This window comes from Humulus lupulus, chromosome 2 (genome assembly GCF_963169125.1).
Source record: "Humulus lupulus chromosome 2, drHumLupu1.1, whole genome shotgun sequence".
Classification (NCBI taxonomy): domain Eukaryota; kingdom Viridiplantae; phylum Streptophyta; class Magnoliopsida; order Rosales; family Cannabaceae; genus Humulus; species Humulus lupulus.
In genome coordinates this window covers 19,433,134-19,450,299 of record NC_084794.1, presented here as the reverse complement: position 1 = coordinate 19,450,299, position 17,166 = coordinate 19,433,134, and the positions used below count along the sequence as shown (strand labels likewise).

The following is a 17,166-nucleotide window of genomic DNA, read 5'->3' as shown; positions in this document are numbered from 1 at the left end:
TACATTTATTCTATATAATAAGTGTGCAAATAACGTAAATTCTTAGTTTTAATGATTTTTTATTTTATCTTTTGTTAATTTTAACTGATCATATTTTTATATTTAACAGAATATTCTTATATATAATTGTAAATTATAAACATGACTTAAATTTAAATAAATAATTAAAAAAATTAAAAAAAGATATTTTTGAGATATTTTACAACGATATAATTATTTAAAAATAATAAAATCATACATTTTTTAACTTAAATAAAATTTAATTAAACTTAAACTTAATATTATATTAAACATATAATATATAATATTTTGTTGTCACTACCAAATTTAAAAACTAGAACAAACATAAAGTTAAACAAAAATAAATTAATTAATTAACTAAAATATATAGGATATTTTTATGATAATTTAAATAATTAAATCATATTTATTTAAAAATAATAAACGCATACATATCATTTTTTATCTTATAAATTTGTGTGATAGTTTGTTTTTTATCAAGTGATTTGAACTCTTTTTCTTCATCAAATTCACCAAATAACATTGCAGGATACATTAGAAACTAAAAATAGTTGATACACATATATTATTGTCTACACTATGACTTTTTCTATTTTTATTTTATTTGTATTATTAATTTCTTTTTAAATATTATTGTATTATATATATAAGTCATGTAGCCATGTAAATATATATATATCAACGTTGTGTTTAGATATAATATATGTAGAGATTATTAATATAAATATTTATATATACTATAGAACTATAATTCATTCTATTATATATATATTTAAAATAATAATAAACCAGATTTTATTAAAATTATTGACAATATTACAACTTTAAAACTAAACAATAAAATAGAATGTAATGAGGGTGTAAAAGAAGCATAAAGTAATTTATTAAAAAACAAAACTGCAATAATTAATTGTATGTTAGTCTCAAATATATTTCCAATGAGTACGTTATGGAAATGTAATTTGGTTGGCTAAATTATTATGAATTAATATGATGTGATTAATTATAACGTGGAGAAAAGGAAAAGATTCATGGCATTCAAGCAAAACCCTGAATTGTTTTATTCGAACATGGATCCTTAATTATTCTCTAGCTATCTCTCTATTCAAAGGAAACGTCTTTAAGAAACTCGATCTCTGAAGCTGAAGCAAGCAACGATCACAAGTGTTTGATCTCCTTTATCACATTTTGCATATACTTTTTACATTTCTGAATTTGTGTAAGGCTTTATAGCATGTGATGATTAAGAGCTTGAACTAGATTTTGTCTACATTATTAGATATAAGATATATAGATTGAGAGGAGTTGGGAGCGAGTGGAAGCTGATGAGATTTTCTTTCAGGCAGAGAAGAAGGAGAGAGAGAAAGAGCTTTCTTGCTATGTATGAGAAGTCTACGTGAAGGAATAGAATAATGGTTGGGTGTTGATTTTGGCTTCATCTACTTTATTTTGTTTTCTTCTTCTCTCTTCGTATAAATTTTTTGAATTAATAAATAAATATATGTATATATATATATTTGGCTTGATATACACTCCAGGGTGACATAAGACCTGTAATCTCTTTCTATATCATCTCTCATAACGTTAGGTTGCCTCATCTCCACTCAACTGTTTCTATCTTTAATGGTGTCTTTTAAAATCTAAGCTACATAGCTATATAGTGAGTCACACACATTATATATATATATGTGTCGTTGTAACAAATAAAAAAACTTTGCCTTTGGACAGTGTTAAAGAAGGAAGCCAGAACTACTACATTTATCCTTCTACAAGCTAAGTTTTTCCCATATTATACATTTACAAACTAAAAGCGCAACCAAATAACTTTAGATCCAAGCAATTAAACCCTTTTTGTTTTTCTCTTTGATCAACCGCATGTTCTCTCTCTCCCCCTAAAACTCATTGTATATCTTCATGTTCCAGCTTCTTCACTTTGAATTTTTTTAGCTTCTTTTCTTTTCTTCTATCTTCTCTATAGCGCAAGAGATCTTCATCTCTAGAGCTACGTACGTCAAACATGAGAAACTCATGTTCGAGAGGAATACGCATCATGAGTCATGCCATTATGCAAACTCTAGGGCTAAAAAAGTGAAGAGAAGAATTCAATTCCCTTGCCCAATTCCCAATCAGAATTGGGCTAGTTTGAAAGGAATATTATTATTATATATATATGATATAATAAAAAGCTTCAATGATAGTAGACTCCCCTCTATCATCATAGCTATCTTTTTCTTTCTCTTTGATCTCTACTTCTTTATGTTTCCTTTTAATGCGAATTCCTGTTAGAGTACTAGTTCACATTGTGAAAATTAATGGCCAATAGTGGAAAATATTATTAAACAATAATATATATAGAGCTATATAGCTAGGAAATGACCAGGTGCAATGTTGAAGAGCGTAGTGGAGTACTCGACCAAACAATCATTAATGCGCCTGATCATCCTCATCCTCATCATCATATCGATCATGAAGGTCGCAAAGATGATCATAACCTAATCATCAGAACTTGTCCTTCATGTGGTCATCAGATCAAATGTCAAGACCAGGTTTTTCTTTTTCTTTATTATATATTAATTACTTCTTTACTCAATCTAATTGGCACATTCACTATATAACATTATAAAAAATGATAATGATGTATTATATCATATATATATATATGTGTGTGTGTGTATAGGCTGGAATTCATCATTTGCCGGGTCTACCAGCTGGTGTGAAGTTTGATCCGACAGATCAAGAGCTTCTTGAACATTTGGAAGGGAAGGTACGTTCTGAGACATGCAAGGTTCACCCTCTCATAGATGAGTTCATCCCTACTATTGATGGAGAGAATGGGATTTGCTACACTCATCCACAGAAGTTGCCAGGTCATCATCATCATCATCTTATTACTTATATATATATATATTTATATATGTTCTGAAATGGGATGGTATTAAGATCTGAGTTAAATAAATTACAATGTATATATAATAATCAAGCCAAATGTGAATTTTTGACGATGATGATAAAAGCTAGTCGACGACGTCATATAAATGTTTTTAATAATCTATCTATATACGTACTACATTATTGGATTTGAGTTCAATGGTTCCAAATATAGACAAAAGCAAATCCATCCAGATTATAGTCTTAAATAATTAATTAGGTCTAGGATTCCATTAATAAATTCCATTCGTTGGAGTGTGTCTATTGCTAATTGGCCAACATATATCCCACATCTCATGTTTAAAAGGACACTTGAACTAACTGAATGATTTTTATGCATTGTTATTTTATTTATGAATATTTAAAAATAATATTTATAGAATTATTAGCACAACATTGTCTGTAGTTTAATATCAATTATCAATGATATGAAATATGATATTGTTTTCTAATATTAATGGCATTATATATTATTATTATGTCCATGCATACACACATGCAGGAGTCAGCAAAGATGGCCTAGTGCGTCACTTCTTCCATCGGCCTTCCAAGGCGTACACGACCGGAACTAGGAAGAGACGGAAGGTCCACACCGACGCCGACGGCGGCGAGACCCGGTGGCACAAGACGGGTAAGACCCGACCCGTTTTCGTTGGGGGAAGGGTCAAAGGGTACAAAAAGATACTTGTTCTCTACACAAACTATGGGAAGCAAAGAAAGCCTGAGAAGACTAATTGGGTTATGCACCAATACCACTTGGGGAACAACGAAGAGGAGAAAGAAGGAGAGTTAGTGGTGTCCAAAGTGTTCTACCAAACGCAGCCTAGACAATGTGGTTCGGTCATGAAAGACTTGCTTAATCCAGCTAACAATCATAATCATAATAACAACTTGCTCATGAAGGGACAAAACGACGAGTCGTTTGTTGAGTATTCATGCAATATTCCTAATTCTTACATATCCTTTGAGCATGGTGCCCAAAATGGAGGAACCACTCCTGAAATGGTGACCCATTTTGGAGCTGGTTCTTTCGTTTCATGAAGTTCTATATATGTATAGGTAATATCTATAATCGAAGAGAAGGGTATGATAGGAGACAAGAATAAGATATGAGAAGATAGTTACTGCTAAGAAGGCACTTGGAATCAATAAATATAAATATATATATATATAACTCGTGATGAAGTGAATTATAGTAACAAAAGTTATTTAATAGAAGGGTAAGGAAGGAGAAAAGAATAAAAAAAGAGGAAAGGTAACTTTAGTTCCTGAGAGCCATCTTCTAATACTAAAGTAAAATTTAGAAGCTTTGGCTGTGACACCATATATACTACAATCTTTTTTGTTTTTATTTTTGCAAGTTCTTGTGTTATGCTTTGTACAATGTGAAGAGAAGTGTGAAGAAGTACTACATTTCACATGGGCCATGACCCCTTCTTTAATGTGGGGTACTGGGTCGTGTTTTTTCTTAAAAAAAAAAAAAAAAAGCTGTACAAAGATGAAGATATGTGTTCCTTACCTAACTTAGTAAGCAGTCTAATATAAATATATATACATGTGCTGTCATTTCGATGTAATTTTGTATTGACTTTTACAGTGTGATTAAATAAAGTTGTACCCAAATCTCACCCAGTTACCATCTAGTTTTCATTTTGTTAGTAATTAATTGCCATTCTTCCTCTTCTTCTTCATTTTCATTTTATAGATAAATATTTTTTAAGCCTTATATAGAGAAATTATTGAGATAATTAATTCTGAATGGAATTTTTTTTCTTGGCTATGTGTACAGAATTAATTATACAGAGAAACCCTACTTTTATGTTTGTAGGAATAGATCAGATGGTTGAATATTGAAGAGGTGTTTAAATAATTTCGTCAGCATGAAAAATATTTTAATATTTCTTTCTCTTTAATGTCAATGACAGATATATCTTCTTACTAAGTTTTAAAATAACAATATAATAATTTTATAAATTGATTGGGCATTTATTATTCTAACTCTCTACCTCTTATTTTCCAATAAATACAATAATATTGACTGATTATTTTTTTCTCACTTTCTTCCTACATTATTGAATAAGAATTTTTTTTTGTTAGGAGGAAATATTTAGTTTTACCCTAAACGAAAATATCTTTAAAGTGGTGTTTGGTAATACAAGTGGGTTTTCATCAAACATATAATTGGTGATAAATGTAATAAACCCATGATTTTATGTAGATAATCACTTCTATACGATGTGAAACACTCAAATAATTATTTTATATAGATAATAAAAAGTATTTTAATTTAAATAATTAATTTTTTAAAAGTATTATTTGGTATTAATAATAAGATTTTGCCAAAAAATATTCTAAAAGTAAGTTTTAAATAGATTTTAAGTATATTTTGATCTTTAAAAATATTGATTTGACAAATCTATTTTAGACTTGAATTAAAAATTAATTTAAGCATTTTTTTTAGAATTTAGAAACGAAGGTAATTTTTTTCTTGAATTAAGTAACCACTGAGGGAGCTAGGGGGCTGAGCATGGCCACGCCCCTAAGCTCTTTTTATTTTTATTTTTTATTTTTATAAGAATCAATATTTCATAGATAAACGCAAATAAAGTTACTCAGAAATTTTTTTAAGAAAATATATGAGGGTGTTTGGCACATTAACTAAAAAACTGTTTTTTGTTTTTAAAAACTAAAATCTGTTTTTTGAAAACAAGTTTGGCTGTTTGGCGTTGTTTTCAGAAAACAATTTTTAAAAACAAAGTTACAAAAAACAGAAAATTTTGAGAACAATAAGTTGTTTTCTGTTGTTCTAAAAAAAAAAATTTCTATCTTTTTTTTGTTCTCACATCATTTATTTATTTATTATTATCTAACATCATTTATTGTCACATAATTTTCTCTCTCATTAGTTTCTCTCTCTTCAGTTTCTCTCACATCAATTTCTCTCTCATCACTTAATATATCATCATTTTCGCTCACATCATTTCCTCTCTCATCACTTTCTCTCTACTCACTTCTCTCTCTTCACTTTCTTTCTCATCACATTTTTTTTTTTTTTTGGATCAATTTATCTATTCTCAATTTCTATTTCTTCAAATTTTCTCTCCTTACTTTCTCACTTCTTATTTTTGATCATTTTTTTTCAAATTATTTTATCTCATTGTTTATTACAAACTTTTAAAATATTTTTCTCTTTGTAAATATATTTGTTAATATTTTATTTAAGATTTAAAAAAAATAAAACTAAAAAATAGTTTTTGAAAAATATTAACCAAACACCTTTTGTTTTTTGAAAACTACAAAAACAGTTTCTGTTATCATTTCTGAGAACACAACTTTGAAAACAAAAAACAAAAAACAATGCCAAACAGGCCCATTTATATTTAGGTAGCTTCTTAGCATTATTTTTGCCACTATGTGTTTTCTAGTTTTGGTCCCTTGAAAAATTATAACCTAATTTTTTATTTATGACAGCGTACATGATAGTTATAGTAAATATCATACTAATTTTTTAAAAATTCTGAATAGTTTGCAGTGCTGAAATTAGAATTCAAATATTCAATTTTCTATAAGTAAAAAAAAAAAAAGCACACATGCAATTGATTGTTTGAACTCTAGTTTTGGCACAGTAAATTATTCAGAATTTTCCAAATATTGGTGAAATATCTATTATAGTGTACGTTACGTTGTCATAATAAAAATAATTATAATTTCTCCAAGTCTCGAAAATAAAAAACGCTCCTACAATTAAGGAAAAAAAGTAATGTCCGACCTAAAACAAATTTCTATATATTTATATAATGGCCCCAGTTGATAGTTCTGTGTACATATAATTGGTCTCCTATTATTTTTTGTCTGGCTTCGTCATTGCAAGAAGCCAATTGGTTTGTTTCATTTATAATACTTTTCCTCCCTCTTACCAAATGAGGAAATTAAATTTAAAAAAAAAAAAAATCTAATGTCATGTGACGTCTAATGAAAAATGTACACTATTAGTAGACATATTAATCAATATACTTCGCAAAAAGAAGGATAACGTAAACGTAGTTTAAGTTTATGGTGATAATTATCTTAATTGTTATTGTCTATTCCATCAGCAATGCACAATATTGTTAAATATTAACTTGATAACATTGTTACCATTAACGTCCAACTCATTATTAAAATTGAGAAAAAAAATGCAAGTAATTTCACTTATACAGCCTGTATTCTCTAACGTTTCAATTATTTTCATCTTAAAATTCATAATTATGTGTAGCTTACTCGTAACATGTAGAACACTCTAGTGTTCCACTTTATTTTTCAAAATATATCATCAAAACTCATTTTTTTATATTTTACCTCACACTTTTACATATACCATGCATCAGATTATTTATATTTTCTTTTACATCATTTGAATATTATATTTATATATATATATTATTTATTAGTTAAAATCAAAGAAAAAAATTAAAAAACAAAATAATAATAATAATAATAATAATAAAATAACTATTGGGAGAGAGAAAGGAAAAAAAAGATGAAAAAAATATTTAATGAAGCTTTAAAAGCTTAGCTACATTTGGTGAAAAATATATTGGTGTTAGAGCACTCACATTGGGTGAGTTATATTACCAAAATATGTAAAAAATAGCTCAAACTAAGAAAAATGGGTATACATTGGATGATGTATTTTACAAATATTTTTAGATAAAACTACAGTGCAAAGCTATATATCTAATGTACACTATTCATCCTTCAACCCAATATTATAATATTAAAATATATAAGGATATTATTGATAGTTATAAAAAAATATTTGAAATGAATAAAAAATGTTTGAAAATATATTATTTAAATGATATAGAGAAAAAAATAGAGAATCTGATGTATGGTAAAATGTAAAACTTAGAAGTAAAATAGAAAAATGTGTATTTTGGGAAGGTATTTTAAATGTTGAAGTAGAGCACCGGATAGGAGTGCTCTTAGAGCTTATATATTATAGCTAAATCTTTAGAGCACCTAATGGAGATGAATTTTAAGTTCTTATCTATTTATTTTTACATATTTGCTAGTTTAGAGTATCCATTAGGAATGCTCTAAGAATAATTGTATATTTATTCATTCGAAGGTTATTATAAAAAATTAACTAAGATACATGGATAAGCCTTGATTGTTTTCTAGTTAACACATTAAGCTAGAGATCACCAATTTGTAAAACAAGCCCATATAGCACAACAAGTTTATATGTGCTGAATGTGGTAGAAAACACTTGTTGGAGAAAAGTGAAGTCTATGGCGTGGTTTAGGTTTTGGTGAACAAGTCGTGTCCATTAGTTTTCTTGCCATTGTTATTTCTCTTTGTGATTCTTGATAAATTCAATATTGAGGAACTAGTAAGATGGCTAGAAGGATGACTAGGTAATAATGCTTATCCTAATATCATTTTGACACTGATGAATTTTACTTCTTAATATGTTATTAATAAGCATATCTTATCGATATTAGAATCCATGATTATTGCTGAGATGCTAAAAATAAACCGGCCAACAGTCTAATCCTTAAGGGGGTGTTTGGTACAAGTAAAGTAAATGTTTGAATGAGAATTTAATTTTTTTTTTTCTGTTTGGTTTAAATTTTAAAAAATAAAATTAATAATTTATGTAAGCTCCACCATATAAATTTTAATACTAAAATAAATTATTTTGTACACACAAATTTAATATTACATCCATACTAAATTCCTTAACTACTCGAAACAAACAAACAGGATATTCCTCTCTTTTTTAATAGAGTTTATCACATTTGCCCAAAAAAAAAACGACTGTGAAGACACATGACTTAAGTTTGGGGTAAAAGTTAAATCAAAGAAAAGAAATAACACATCGACCAGCCCATCTAGTTTGACCCTTCTGCCTCATATTGTAGGACCACGAGACCACGTTAAATCAATCAGCTTAAGCCGCCCCTCTCTCCTTTCCTTATTAGCTCTCTCTCTCTCTCTCAAAGCCCAAATGTGTTGTAAATTTTCACTGCCAAGGTGATACAAATGCATATAAACATTTATTGTAATTAGTCTTGCTGAAATCTACATCTCTCTCTCTCTCTCTCTTTAAATTCATAATGAGACAAGTATTTATTCATGGGTGGGGGCACTGAAGATTTGACAGGTTGTCTTTACCATAATTCATTCTTTCAATGTCTCGTATTTTTCTCCTTGCTTAAAAATCTATATATAATAAGCCTTTCTACACAGCAATGACATGATATGAAACTCTCTTCGTGCCAAAATTTGTTTCCGACAAAAAAAAAACTATGGATTTCCAGTGCCTTGACATACTAACTGATGAGACAAAACAAAACCAAGACCTCTCAAAACCACTCACACAGCAGCGCAGAACTAGAAGGCTAACCCAAGCTCAAGTAAGGCTCTTGGAAACGAGCTTCACCAGTGATCACAAGCTCCAATCGGAACGCAAGCTACATCTTGCTGCTAAGCTTGGGCTCTCCCCAAGACAGGTTGCCATCTGGTACCAGAACCGGCGAGCCCGCCACAAGACACAGACAGTAGAGTTTGATTACAGAAGTATCCAGCTGAAACTGGACGATGTCTTGGCGGAAAAGAAAAGGCTCGAGCGAGAGGTTGGGATGCTTAAACACGAGCTGAACAGGGCTCGGGAGATGCTGCTTCGCGCATCAGGCAACGATGGCGGTGGCCGCTCCTCGCCCGACGCTTCTCTTCCTTCTGTTATCTCCACATCCGGTGTGGATGATCATGGTAGTTCAAGCTCGCTTCAGAATTATTATACCTTCGGAACAGAAAATGTAGCTGAGCTGCCGGTGGGGGAGCTGTATACTTGCTTGTCTCCTTGGCCTTAAAGACTTCATATGTAAAAGGGTCATTTCTTAAGAATTCTGACCAGTGACCACCAGTGTAAAATAGTTTTGTTAAGAGTTTTACATATTTTCTACTCAAACCAAGTTGTTTCGTTTAGCACGTCCAGACAGTTTTTAAATTCAGCCTTTTTGTAACTCATATAATAACAATTTAGTGTTTGTGGAAAAATATTTCTCCAGAATCTAGAAACATGTTGTTGCATGATATGGGTTCAGAGAAATGCATAAACATCACCTTAGTAATGTGATTGATCATCTTAAAATCATCAAATTATTCTGACAAAAGTTATGCCATGAGCTTCGCAAACCAAATCTGCACAAAAAGAATTAAATGACTAAGACGGTTTGGCTTTTAAACTAAATTCATACTAATGAAATTACAAAAGTTGTGTAAATCTAAAGGAAGATATAAGCCTGAGCTAGTCATACTGCAATCTTAGAAATCAAAAGAGACTGCAGAGTTTCATAAACTTGAATGCATGCATCTTCAGAACATTACTGATGAATGTCCAGCTCAGCTACTGGCTACTGGCTACAAATGAAATATTAAAGAAATGCATGCATTTTCAAGTGCCATGGCCCCATAATCTGTACTTCTGAAACTTCAAAAGGCTTATCCAGTAAGTGGGATCCATTGTTCCAGGTTGTATGGCAACCAAACAAGGCCTCCGACCTCCTCACTGTATTTAATCTCTAACATGGGGCCCTGAAAATAGAGTAAGGACAAGATGAATTTATATCTGTTTGAAAAGCGTTCCTAAAGTCTCTCAATTGACTCAGAAAGTCTAGCCAAGTTGAGCATCAAGTTGAGTGGAAAGGAAAATTGATGGTTGTATATATCTAGGGGAGTAATTTAGACGTTTTTATCTACCTAACGACCATACATATACGTCCACTTCAGACAGAGTTATGACGATTAACAACTATAATTTACAAGTCAAGACTGTATTGGAGCAACAATTTATACAGTAAAAAAACATGAATAAATAGCTTTTCGGTGGCACTATCCAAATTTGACTTAGCCTTCCGTTGAAATGTGTCCCTGCAGGGACAATTTCCAGCTTGAAGGCGTCATGGTCAACAAAATTTGAATTCTATATAGAATATGTCCAAAGAGGGAACATCAAATTGCACAGCTAATCTCTAAAATACATGCATATAGGGAGAAAAACTATAGTTCAAAATAGGTGAATCTGAGATGAGAGAACCAGTATTAAATAAAGAGTACACTAGGATTTGTCCACCTTTATTTATCATTTTCAGTTTTTCTTGTACTAACTATTAATGTCAATCCATCTATCCATATTAACTATAAAATATAAGGAATATATTATGTGTTTTATCTAACTACAGATTAGATTTGATATCTTATGTTTTCAATAATGCTCATCTCCTAATCTGTAATTTGAAATTATATATATTTGGTTTGATACTCTAAACTCAAATTTGAACAATAAAATTTTATCAATATGACAAAATTGTCCTTAGTTATATGTAATAAACTAATTAAATTTGAATTTAAAACTCATATAATTGTATAATTGAAGACGGTTTGATCATATTGATAAAATTTAAGTTCAGAATGCCAAATATGTACGATTGCAAATTATAGGGCGTCAGATGAGTATTATTAAAGGTAATAAGTATGTAATTCGATAAAATACAATTTAACAAATGAGTATTTATTCTAACATATAACTATTACAAATTATAATCATACAACTTGATATGACTTTGTTACAAAAAGTCTATGACAAAACATGTTGGTTGTTGGTTGATTAAGCTTGGATTAGAGAGTATATGAAAACTTGACACAAACAACTTTGTATTGCGTAAGAGGATTAAGAACGGTCAGCCAATCACCAAGGAGGGGATGAGAAGAAAAGTTTTGAGGAAAAGCACAGCTCAATTCCCCAAAGACAGACATTAAGAAAAGTAAACCAAATAGTTAGCCAGGCAAATCTTAATCTTTCTCCCACAAGGAATGAAGCATATTTGTTAGAATCCAGCTCGCATAGTCCAGTTTTCTTTTATGTCCACATAGAAGATTTAATTTAAAATGGTAGATGGTACTATAAAAGAGTTTTCCATGTTTTAAGCATAATGGGAGTGATTGAGACTCCCCTGTCCATAACCAAAGACAGAAGAGAATGAATAAATTTAGAAGCAAATATAATGATTTCAATCTCTTTAGCTACTTAAATCAACAAACGGATATGGAACTCTGTTCCACCTCAAAATTCATACAAATTGTTATAATTCTACAAAACATTTCATGTAAATTGATTTAGCAATTACACCACATCAAAATTCATACAAATATTTTCTACATAACATATACCATTAATATATATTAGTATATAGTTGTAACAAAACAGTAGAGTTGCAATCCAAGCCAAAAACAAGTACAAACACACACTTTTCAACAAACCCATACAACAATTTTCAAGAAATATTTACCAGATTCAGACTCATGGGATAACTTCCTTCGTCTCTTCCTCCTTCTCCTTCTTCTTCTTCCTAAATATATATACATCAGCCTCTTCGAACGCGTATTCTGGGTGCAAATCCTCGTGCGGAACCTTCTCGATTGCAAACACCTTCTCAGACATTTCCCAGAACAGCTTATGGGCTTCAGGGGACCTCAACTGGTAACCGAGCAAAACGACGCCGTCGTCCGCTACCAAAGCCTCCATGGCCGAAATCAGCGGACCCACCGACTCCTCAATGTAGACGACATCCGTGGCCAAAACGAAGTCGTACGGAGGTTTGAGGGACTTGATCTGATCGGCGTTGTTCCAGTAGAGGACGGAGTGCTTTAGGGTTTTGGCGAGCACGGGTTTATTGTTCTTGAGGTTTCGCTTCAGTGCGGGCATGACCGGGGAGATGTCGGTGAGGACGACGTCCGTCAGACCGAGTAGGTAAAAGCCCATGCCGGCGGCTCCGCAGCCGGCGCCGAGCTCCACGCCCCGCTTGGAGCCGAAGTCGAGGAGTTGGGCATAAGGGTTGGCTGTGGTTGTGGGCCTTGGGTTTGGGCCCGGGAGCGGGGCCCAACGCTCGGCGAACTTGACGAGGACTAAGGAGCAGGGCCAGACGGAGGTGCCCACGTGAAAGGAGCCGTTGTCCTGTTGAATAGAGAGGACGGCGTTGCGCACCGGTAGCTCTATCACCGGGGAGTCTGTGAACTTCATGGCTTCCGTCACTGTCAGACCACTTCACGACCGGCCTTATTAGAAGGCCCAATTTTAAGAAGCCCCGCACTTTCCCAAACGAAAACAGTAATAGGCATTAATTAAAAAAATTAATTCCAAAATTAATTACACAATTTTACTTTTTTTTTACATAGTCTAATAAAAAAAGGAAAGAATACAATATTCAACGTAAATTTAAAAAAAAAAAAAAATGGTTCTATATAATACCAAAATTATATATATGGATAAATATTCATTCATTATACTAAGTTTATCGAAATAGAGACTTAATACTATTTTGAAATTATATATATTTTGGTACCTGATCAAAATTTGGTCAAATTTTTTTTATCAATATGACAAATTTGCCATCAGTTATATATAATTAAGAAATTAAATTTGAATTTGAATCACACATAATTGCAATTTGATAGTATCGATCAAATTTGAGTCTAAAATATCAAAGTATGTACGATTTTAAATTACAGGATACAAAATGAATATTATTAAAAATATAAGGTACAAAGTTTATATTTCAATAAAATACAAAATATCAAATAAGTATTTACCCTATAAAAATTAGTACTTTTATTCTCTCATCATCTCTATGCACAACTATGAGAGCATCATAACAACAAGCAATCATCTGTCTGCTACTTGACCACACCTACTACACCATGAAAATTGTTGACCACCATCGACCTCAACCCTAAAAAATTAGTGCACACACGCCATCTGCCATCTGTTGTTACTTTAGTTTGCTCGACATTTTTTGGGGATGTATATGGTTCTCAACTCTAAAATTATTATTAATCATAATAGGGTAGGTAATTATTTGGTACCTTGTGTTTTTGCAAAGTATCATTTTAGTACTATGTGTTTACCATAATGCTCATTTGATATCCTGTATTTTGAAATCGTACGTATTTAGTATCCTAAACTCAAATTTAATCAATAAAATTTACTAATTTAATCAAATTGCTATCAATTATATGAGTTTCAAATTTAAATTTAATTACTTAATTACATATAAATGATGTCAGCTTGGTCATATTGACAAAATCTTATTTATAAAATCTGAGTCTAGGGTACCAAATATGTATGATTTTAAAATATAAAATACTATATGAGCATTATTTAAAACAAAGAGTACTAAAATGATACTTTACTAAAACTAAAGGTATCAACTGAGTAAATTCTCATCATAATAAAGCAAGTATAATCAAGAAAAAAGTTCATTTTAGTAGATTTTATAAAACACAGTGTTGCCATTGGAATTTCTAAAACAAAAAGTCAAATATAGTATTTAGCTAAAACACTCAAAATGATTTATTTTCTTTTATATTAAAATAATCAAATTATTCATATCTTAATAACATAATATACAAATTAGGGGAATTAGCAGCAAAAATATCAAATATTTTTAAAAAGTTTGTGAATTAGTACTCAAATTTTTTTTTTGTGAGAAAAGTACCCAATGTCCATTTTTGTTTGTTTCTGTTGGTACCTGTTATCCCCGTTTCCTGGATGGACCCGGGACATTCGTCCGGGCCCATGGTCAGGGGCTGTTCATCATGCGGGCCCGGCCCAAGGCCTCTTGGTACGGGAGTGTCCAAGAGGGGGGTACGGGCCCAGGGTGTATTTCTGGGCCCATTAGGGGGGGTCCGTCATGGTCATCCGGGACAATCATTCGGGAGACGTGCAGACCGTTCGAACCCCCCACGACATGCGCGTCCTGGTCCCGGCCCCTGGTACGGTCCGGGCCTGTGGTAAATGAAGAGGGACAAAGGTAAACGAACCCGGATCACGTCGTCCCCGGTTGGAGGGCCCAAGTGTCCAGGACCCTGAAGCCGCCCCATTCAGCGTGGGCGTTGTCCCCACTTTTCACCTGCGGAAAAGGCCACCTCGGGATTGCACGCCGTTGTTTCAGGTCTGCGCTGCCAAGTACTCTGACTGGTCTTGTCTCCTGAATCTGCCTCGTAACTCGAAGTGTCCAGACCAAAAGCACCATTTTGTCGGGTGAGATATAGCTCTTGAGTCAACTTATTGGGCCTTAGCTGGTTTGGAATTCATGTAGGTTGTATCTTTTATATTGGGCTTCCACTAGAAAGGCCAAGAATATCCGTGTCTCTGATGGGCCCGGGTCATACCCGGCCCAGACCCAGTGTTCCCATAAGCCTATAAATACAGGCTATAGAACACTGGAAAGAGGGATCTCTCTTCAACTAGGATACAGTTCATCTGTCAAAATACAGAGAGAAACTCCATTGTAAAAGATTTTCCAAGCTCTAATACTACAGACTCGTGGACTAAGGCTCATTAATGCCCCAACCACGTAAAAATCCTGTGTTAATCTTCTACTTCTATTATTATTACCCTTAAATAATATTTATTAATATAGAAACCAAAAACCTCAGTTAACAATACCCATTCTGATGGTTTTGTTAAAAGCTGACTGAGTATACACATGGCGTATTATGATTGGTTTGCCCTATAATTTAAAAAAAAATCAATTTAAAATAAAAAATTTAATTAAAATGCTTTAAAATTTTTAAAAATTACAAAATCAAATATTTAAATATGTTAAAATTAAAATTAAAACATTTTTTCCTTTTCTTCTTCTTTTTCAATCTGCCCATCGTGTTCTTCATTGCCATAAAATCCATTAACCCAAAAAATTGAAACTCGAGGAGTCATACGTATGCAGCGACCAACCATTTGCACTGGTTCAATTGATGAATGAACGTTAAGTTCATGTATTCTTAGGAATAAGCTCGAAAGAACGAATAGCCTTATGTGTGACTCCAGTTAAGAAGAATGTCATATCAGATCCTTCTCCTAGTGTGAACAAAAAATACATGACCAGTGTTGATCCATCTCTTGCAGGTAGCAGTTACAATCATCTTAGCGAGGTGGACACTTTTGTTCCAATTATTGATCTGATGGCTACTGTTCAACTTGATATACCACATGGAGGTCCCATAGGTGTGCTTGAGGCATATGAGTACGTTCCCTGTGAATATGATCCAGTTGATAATTGCTTTGAAGACAATGATGATGGTTTCGAGGATGACTCGTATTATAGTGCAAATGTTTCAAATGAGGAGTAAGACATTTCCCAAGCCCAACAAGTAGAAGAAGAGTCAAGACTGCCTCTTGCATAGGCACACCTTCCAACTCAACGATGACGAATACCTACCAGAAGCAATAATCGTCATGCTAGGACAGAAGATAACACTAGGTGGAGGGGGACAATTGTATCAAGAGAGGATCACACCAGATGGAGTGCCTCTGCAATGCCCTACTACCCAGGGACCATTACGGTGTGCATTTTAAACAGTGCTAAACTCGCTAACCGAGTCATTTGGCCATAATCGTGTAACTAAATGTGATCAACAGTTTAGGGTTAAAATTTTTGGTTAAAGATACAACGTTTCACTAAAACGTTTACTATATACATTAGGATCCCAAAATATATTTAAAGGTTAATTACAATAAAATATATACAACCAGCCGACCCAAGCGGCAAAATAGGGTTTAACCTTAGTTCCTCTTTAAATCCTCGTCTGTGGTGGTCGAGCAGCCGCATATGTACACGTCATCACCTAAGCTCTCCAACTTAAAGATGGTCAAACTTTCTTTTGCCTTTACCCGCACCACATAGCACCCGTGAGCTGAGGCTCAGCAAGAAAACTCAATATGCTCATGAACAGGTAATAACATGTCACTGAATCATAACAAACATGCCTAGCAATAATAGTGTTATTAATGCATGCAAGTAAGTCCAAGTAAATGATTGTGGGCCCTGCCCTCCTGTATGGATGACTATCAAGTCAATCCTAAGTGAATATCAATAATGATTCTAGTAATCATGCTGGGGCTTGCAGCCCAATCAGATAAGTGAATATCAATAATGATTCTGGTAATCATGTTGGGGCTTGCAACCCATTCAGATAAGTGACTATTAAGTCACGAACTTAAACCAGATAAGTAACTAATAAGTCACGAACTTAAATCAAATAAGTAAATAATAAGTCACGAACTTGAACCAAATAAGTAACTAATAAGTGACGAACTTAAACCAGATAAGTAACTAATAAGTCACAAACTTGAACCAGATAAGTAACTAATAAGTCACGAACTTGGGCTCT

The 17,166-nt window shown here is 32.4% G+C and overlaps 3 protein-coding genes across 6 annotated transcripts; 2 read left to right on the top strand and 1 right to left on the bottom strand.

Annotated features, from left to right (window-relative positions):
• The first annotated feature begins 1,739 nt into the window (after positions 1-1,739).
• On the top strand, positions 1,740-4,581 carry LOC133817426 (NAC domain-containing protein 73-like). Its single transcript, XM_062249940.1, has 3 exons — positions 1,740-2,567; positions 2,699-2,888; positions 3,452-4,581. The coding sequence occupies exons 1-3, from the start codon at positions 2,394-2,396 to the stop codon at positions 3,988-3,990; spliced, it is 903 nt and encodes a 300-aa protein (XP_062105924.1). The 5' UTR covers positions 1,740-2,393; the 3' UTR covers positions 3,991-4,581.
• A 4,594-nt stretch (positions 4,582-9,175) lies between these two features.
• Positions 9,176-9,993, top strand: LOC133817425 (homeobox-leucine zipper protein ATHB-52-like). The gene has a single exon (XM_062249939.1). It carries the CDS (start codon positions 9,243-9,245, stop codon positions 9,804-9,806), a length of 564 nt encoding a protein of 187 aa, XP_062105923.1. The 5' UTR covers positions 9,176-9,242; the 3' UTR covers positions 9,807-9,993.
• Positions 9,994-10,043: 50 nt separating this feature from the next.
• On the bottom strand, positions 10,044-13,097 carry LOC133817424 (uncharacterized). Of its 4 annotated transcripts, XR_009885532.1 has the most exons (3): positions 12,285-13,096; positions 10,254-10,530; positions 10,044-10,137 (listed from the first exon to the last, which is right to left on the bottom strand). XR_009885532.1 is itself a non-coding variant. In XM_062249937.1 (2 exons), exon 1 carries the CDS (start codon positions 13,013-13,015, stop codon positions 12,296-12,298), a length of 720 nt encoding a protein of 239 aa, XP_062105921.1. In that variant the 5' UTR covers positions 13,016-13,097; the 3' UTR covers positions 10,044-10,137; positions 12,285-12,295. The 4 variants fall into 4 exon arrangements, 3 of the variants coding, with proteins under 3 accessions (XP_062105921.1, XP_062105919.1, XP_062105922.1); XM_062249937.1 differs by lacking the exon at positions 10,254-10,530 and having other exon boundaries at positions 12,285-13,097; XM_062249935.1 differs by having other exon boundaries at positions 10,044-10,530.
• Between the last annotated feature and the right edge of the window lie 4,069 nt (positions 13,098-17,166).